Below are 6,156 nucleotides of genomic sequence, written 5' to 3'. Positions count from 1 at the left end.
CATCGCTATCATTGTATTGTTGTACCAGGTATTTGTGTGTTTTAGGTCCATTCTTAAATGGTGGGGGTCAGATAGGGTCACACACCCACTGTTACTATTCCTGGCTGTTGTCTCTATATGCAGACAGATGCAAAATCCTGCTTTAGCAGACAGGCTGGAGCCGTACATGGAGTCAAAGGTGAAGTGTGGGCTAAATACTGTTCACCTAAAGCCACCCCACCATGGGAAAGTGAGAGGGGATTACAGAGACACCGATACAGTGCAAAGTGGTCTCTCTCCACTGGGCAGCGATCACATGCGTTTGGTGCAAGTGGATCATAAAGTCTCCACAAACTTTTGTACCCACCAAAAGTTGGAAGACCTTGAGCTTAATCCCTATCAGGTGGGTAGAGAAGAGCGGAACTTAGCAGCCAGGATCGCTCATTGAAGTGACTGCGACAGACACTGGTGAGGAATAGGAGGGTGTACTTTGCCGTATGGACAGGCCCCCTGGCATTTGTTTAGGAACGGGCAACAATGTTTTGATATAGATCTTACAAATTGCAATTAATACACATATAATAAAAGGGAGCGTTTTTCATACATTAGTTGGCTAGGTGATACCAGGATGGACAGGGGCGAGGCATAGGACGGACCGGCGAGCAGACCAGATCGCTGACAGCACAGAGCCAAACATTACACTGATAAACTCACAGGCCGATACTGTGAGGGGCTCATTAGAGAAGTATCAGGAGTAACATTATCACAGGTGCAGGCAGCTGCGAGGTGTGAGGAGGACGAGTAGTGGAATTACTTGGTGACCAGTTTGAGGCTGTAACAATGTCACAACCAGAAATGAAATAAAGCACCTCTGTGATCTCTGATGGTGCAGAAGTTACAGTGAGTGGTCTGATTATGATCTCACAAGAGGTGGCTGCTTATAGACGTGGCCTGAGTAATAGACTGTAGTCCGTGTTAGAGAAACACACAGTGTGCTGCATCTCTTGTTGGGCTCCGGCTCTGCAAAGTTCTCATGTGTTCTGCAGCACTGGCTGCTCGCTCCACAGGTCTCAATGTGCAGCCTATTACTCTGCAGCTGCGCCCGTTATACCGCGTACGTCAGTAATGCACGGAGATGATGCTGCTGTAGAACGCGCCCGTTATACCACGTACGTCAGTAATGCACGGAGATGATGCTGCTGCAGAACGCGCCCGTTATACCGCGTACGTCAGTAATGCATGGAGATGATGATGCTGTAGAACGCGCCCGTTATACCGCGTACGTCAGTAATGCACGGAGATGATGATGCTGTAGAACGCGCCCGTTATACCGCGTACGTCAGTAATGCACGGAGATGATGATGCTGCAGAATGCGCCCGTCATACCGCGTACGTCAGTAATGCAGAGATGATGATGCTGCAGAATGCGCCCGTCATACCGCGTACGTCAGTAATGCACGGAGGCCCACCCCTGCCTTAGACACGTCAGACATTTATAGGTCTTTTATGTATGATTTAGGCGCTGCAAATGGAGGGCAGTAGAGCACTGGGCATATAACGCAGGCGTTACACCCCCTAGGGAGCAGAACTTCACCAATAAGGGGGCAGGACCCATCAGCACCATAAGGGAGGGGGAGGTGGAAGGGGGTGACCACGTTAGACCTGTGTGGGAAGCTGACAGGAGCATCAATAAGATCTGTAGTATAATCTAATGGACGTCCATCAATCAACAAGCTCATTGTTAAGCGTTAAGTGACCTACGCATTTCACATCCCGTAACCACACCCCAATGAAATTCCAAATCTGCTCATGCACCACCGAGATGCCACTGCTGTCATGATAGAGGGAATCGCAAAATACGCGCTATAGCAGCCTGTCCCCAGCCAATGGTGAGCCTGGCAGCGAGTCCTGACACCTCCCCTTTCCCCCCCCTGCCTGCCAGCGCACTCTCCACGAGTCAGTCACAGTCTGCACAGCATCGGGCATCTCTTCCTTGGCTGCAGCAGTGGTCGGTGGTGGTGATGTGCCCCTCTAGCAGCCTGCACTCCTTCAGCCAGCCGAGCTCCGAGCACCCAGGAGGTGGACACTGCACAGGAGCTGCAACAGTGACCCCAGCAAAAGCAAGGAGGCAACCACTACCCCAAGTGCTGTCTACCCTTACCCCCTCCCTACCCCCTCAGTACTGCCCAGGCAGCTATCCTGGTCCCCTCCCTACCCACAGGATTGCCTGACCCTCCTTGCCCCCCCCCCCCAGTACTGCACCAGCTATCTGCTCCTAACCCCCACTGTTCCCCAGTATAGCACCAGCTATCTGCCATTGCCCCCTCGCTACACCCAGCACTACCTGCCCCCCTCCTTGCCCCCCAACACGGTCACAACAACTGTCTGTACTTACCCCTCCCTACCCCTAGCTCTGCCTGCCCTTACTCCACTCTAGCTCCAGCTCTACCCCAACTTCTCCCTGCCTTTACCCCCAGCACTGCCCCAAATGCTTCCTGCCCTCACCCCCCCATTTTATGTGATGGGACCCAAAACCAGTGGAGAAGGACCCACAATTTTTTTTGCTCAGTGCGATCACTGATGATACAAACATTTATACAACCCCGGTGTGATTGGGGCTGATCACCACTTCTCTGAGGAGCTTCCCAGAACACAATACAAGGATCAGACACAGGAGTCATTGCTTTGTAGAAAACAATTCATTTCTAGCACAGTGAACAATGGTGGAGCAGTAGCAATGCTCCTGACCTGCAGATAAATGTACGGCGACTGCAAGCCCAACCGCAGAGACTACAAAGACTACGAGTGCGTGTTCACAGGAAGGTAGGAGGACCCCATACACGGACAGTACAGCAACGGGCCCAACTCCCAGCCTCTGATCCAGTTTGTGTTCCTCGGAGCAGCCGCTCCAGTCAGCTTGTTGCACCACCCCTACGATCCGCACATTAGACATTCGTCGCGGTTTTCCAGAGAACACACCATGGCGGCTTTGTTACGCTCCTTCTCCTTTTCCGCCTCCTCTTTTGTGACGTTTTCTTTTAGCTTCTCCTTGTTTAATGTAAACTGGATGGGGTTGGCAGCAGGCCGGGTTCGGAGGTAGTACATGCCGGTCTTCAATCCCTGCCAAGAGAAGTCTTGTGAGAAAGGGGTCGCAAGTCCTGGCCAATAACAACTACATTAGTGCAACAGTAACGACAGACTAAGGAAAGCCAGGTTATTGCGAGGGAATCTCAGCCTGATAGAGATGTCCATCACTTAGAAATCAGATTCCCTCTATTCTACAGGGATCACTTACCAGGAGACCCCAAATGTGCCGAGTGTGGTCGATGCAGGTAGCCCTGACTTATCACAGCCACCCAGGGGGTCCTCAAAAATTAATACAGACTACACTTTGCAAATTTTCTAGGAACCGTGCCATAGGACCACACATCCTGGGACTAAAAGATTAACTGTGTGGTGCCCGACGGCAGAGCCATCGCCTATACCCAAAGGTATCCTGTGGAACCGTATGGACTGTGCAGTAGAAACAGTTATCATGCTCAAATAACCTTCCAGATCTATCCACTGTAGTGCAACTTTGGTTCATTTTTGGGACGTGGGTCCTCCTGGATTGCTTTGGTTGATCTGTTTCAGGGCACCGCATTTTAACACATTTTTCTTTTATAACACATTTTAACCCTTCACTGTTTGTTCATTATAATTGTACTTCACTTTTTTATTTTCATTCTTTATACGCAGCAGTAGCTGCTCCTATCTCTTTACACTGCACTTTTCTTACTATGGCATTGCCCTGGGGTGGCTTAGCTGGGCCAGTTTGGGGGTGTCCTGCTCTCTGAATTTGAATCCTAGTATGTTAGGGACCTACCCTCAAGACGTTACCTGGATATGGTGGGTAGGCCGATAACCTTGGCCATGATTATGCTAAAAACCTCTATTGATTGCAAAATGTTATTGCATTTATATATTATTAATAATTTGGAGTTGTGCACCGGAGATTTGTATGTTTCTGTGCCTGCAATTAGTCAGGGTGTGCAGTCCAGGAATCTTTCCCATATACTATCCACCAATCTAATCTGCAGGATCATCGCTGGCAACTATCACCAGATATTCGGCACGGTCGCTTCATGCTTAGGCTACTGGCAATCTGGAACCCGTCACTGCCTATCCATCATATAAAAAATGCGGTAATGGGAACAAGACCCCGATTAACACACTGCTCCAATTGTGAAGGGTTTGCCACTCAGTTATGCGTTTAGGATTGAAAAGCTTCCGACCATTCCTCAGTGGGATGGGGCTACTGTTTCCTAGTGAAGGTGCAGCTGGATGTTTTATGTCTATGTCAGGCTAGTCCTTCCCTACAACTTGTACAGTGCTCACTGCCCCAGACTGGGAAATCGGCCAGTTGGATGTTCCTCCAAGGCAGTGGCTCTACATGCACCACATGAATCATTTACAATGTCTAACTGCGATCATCCCTACGCATGACGCACCTGCTTCCAGCCGTAGAAGTGCATACTGGTCAGCTTGCCGTAGTTGGGCTCCGCCACGTGTATGTTCAAAGACTGACTCTGGTCAATGAAGGCGCCTCTGTCAGCAGCCATCTGAATGATGGTTTTCTGGGAAATTTCCCAGACAGTCTTGTAGAGCTCTTTCAGGTCTGCGGGGATCTCCTCGATATTCTGGGGGAAGTCAGGGGAATTAATCCTGTTCAGCAGAACAAATATGGCCAGATTCATCACACACAAAAGCGGAGATGAGTATAAAACGGTGATTACCCAAATTACCGGCAGTTCCGTAACACAGATAGTCATGGAAGTTTATTAACCAAATACAAAGGATTAAACGCATTAGGTTATGAAAAGGGGACGGAGGTACCTGGACAGAGCCATTGCAAGCAATGATCTTATTCTTCATTTCTTCATCCCACAGACCTTTCTCCGTCAGATCTTTCATCAGGTGGGGATTCACAATCTAAGCGGAGAAACATGGACTTAGATGCAGGACACAATGTTTATCGGTGGGATTCTGCTGCAGGCCCCAGACACCTAGCACAGCCTTACCTGGAACTCCCCGGACAGGACTCTGCGTGTGTAGATGTTGCTGGTGTAAGGTTCGATGGACTCATTGTTGCCCAGTATCTGTGCAGTGGAGGCTGTCGGCATTGGTGCTAGGAGGAGGCTGTTTCTAATACCATATCTGCAAGAGGGACACAATCAGTAATATACACTCAGTACCATCTACTATGGGGGAAGGCGAGGGCACAATATCTAACTGCACCAGCAGTTATTGTACCAGTTGTGCTGGACACAGACAGAAGGCTGTAATGAGCCTGGGTGTATGGGACAGAGGAATGACACTCTTGGAGCGCACAACTCAGACGTGGTCTCCAGTCACATAACCCAATAACAATACTCACTTGGCAATCTTCTCTTTTAGCGACGTCCAGTCACAGAGCGCGGTGGGTGTGACGTTCCACATGTCATGTTGCAGGATCTGGTGAGACAGTACAAAACTTATCCCCACTGTTATTGGTGGCAGAGAGTAGGAGCCACACTGATAAAGCTCCTATCAGGAGAGCTGGTAACTATTCCGCCAATAAGAACCATTGCTCCTTACCCCTTTGCTAACAGGAGACCCCTCATATGTGTCGTAGGGTCCAAGCTCTTTGGCCATCTCACAGCTGGACTCCAGGGCAGCGTAATAAATGGTCTCAAAGATCTGCTTGTTCAGTAACTGAGCCTCGGGGCTCTCAAACGGGTATCTCATGAGGATAAAGGCATCGGCCAGACCCTGCACTCCGATTCCTATAGGGCGGTGCCTCTTGTTTGAGTATTCGGCCTGTGGACAGAGAGAGAAGAGGTCATCGTTCTCAGCAGATGGAAAACGGTGCAATGGTTAGTGACCGCCTGACTACTGGCCGCAATCCCTGGGCATGAACGCAAGATGGGCGAGCTGCCGGGTACAGGGTGTGGTGTGGAGCGCTCACCTCAGGAACCGGGTAGAAGTTGATTTCTATTATTTTGTTCAGGTTTCGGACCACAACCTTGGTGACAGCTGCCAGCTTCTTGAAGTCAAAGGTGCGTTCAGCAGTCACATACATATTCAGGGCGAGAGAGGCCAAGTTACAGACCGCAACCTGCGAGGGGACCACACGAGACATTACCACCACGTACAGCA

The 6,156-nt window shown here is 49.9% G+C and overlaps 1 protein-coding gene across 1 annotated transcript in view; it reads right to left on the bottom strand.

Annotated features, from left to right (window-relative positions):
- Positions 1-2,663: 2,663 nt before the first annotated feature.
- RRM1 (ribonucleotide reductase catalytic subunit M1) overlaps positions 2,664-6,156 on the bottom strand; it is a 36,789-nt gene continuing 33,296 nt past the window's right edge. The window contains exons 13-19 of the mRNA XM_088453867.1: positions 5,966-6,115; positions 5,596-5,817; positions 5,396-5,472; positions 5,040-5,175; positions 4,855-4,950; positions 4,470-4,658; positions 2,664-3,099 (exon numbers count right to left, since the gene is read on the bottom strand). Coding sequence (XP_088309993.1) covers positions 2,911-3,099; positions 4,470-4,658; positions 4,855-4,950; positions 5,040-5,175; positions 5,396-5,472; positions 5,596-5,817; positions 5,966-6,115 — 1,059 coding nt within the window. The 3' untranslated portion in view covers positions 2,664-2,910. The remainder of the gene's footprint in view (positions 3,100-4,469; positions 4,659-4,854; positions 4,951-5,039; positions 5,176-5,395; positions 5,473-5,595; positions 5,818-5,965; positions 6,116-6,156) is intronic.

Source organism: Taudactylus pleione, unplaced genomic scaffold (genome assembly GCF_031769625.1).
Source record: "Taudactylus pleione unplaced genomic scaffold, aTauple2 ptg000597l, whole genome shotgun sequence".
Classification (NCBI taxonomy): Eukaryota; Metazoa; Chordata; class Amphibia; order Anura; family Myobatrachidae; genus Taudactylus; species Taudactylus pleione.
The sequence above is the reverse complement of the archived record's forward strand: the minus strand, read 5'-3'. Positions and strand labels throughout refer to the sequence as shown.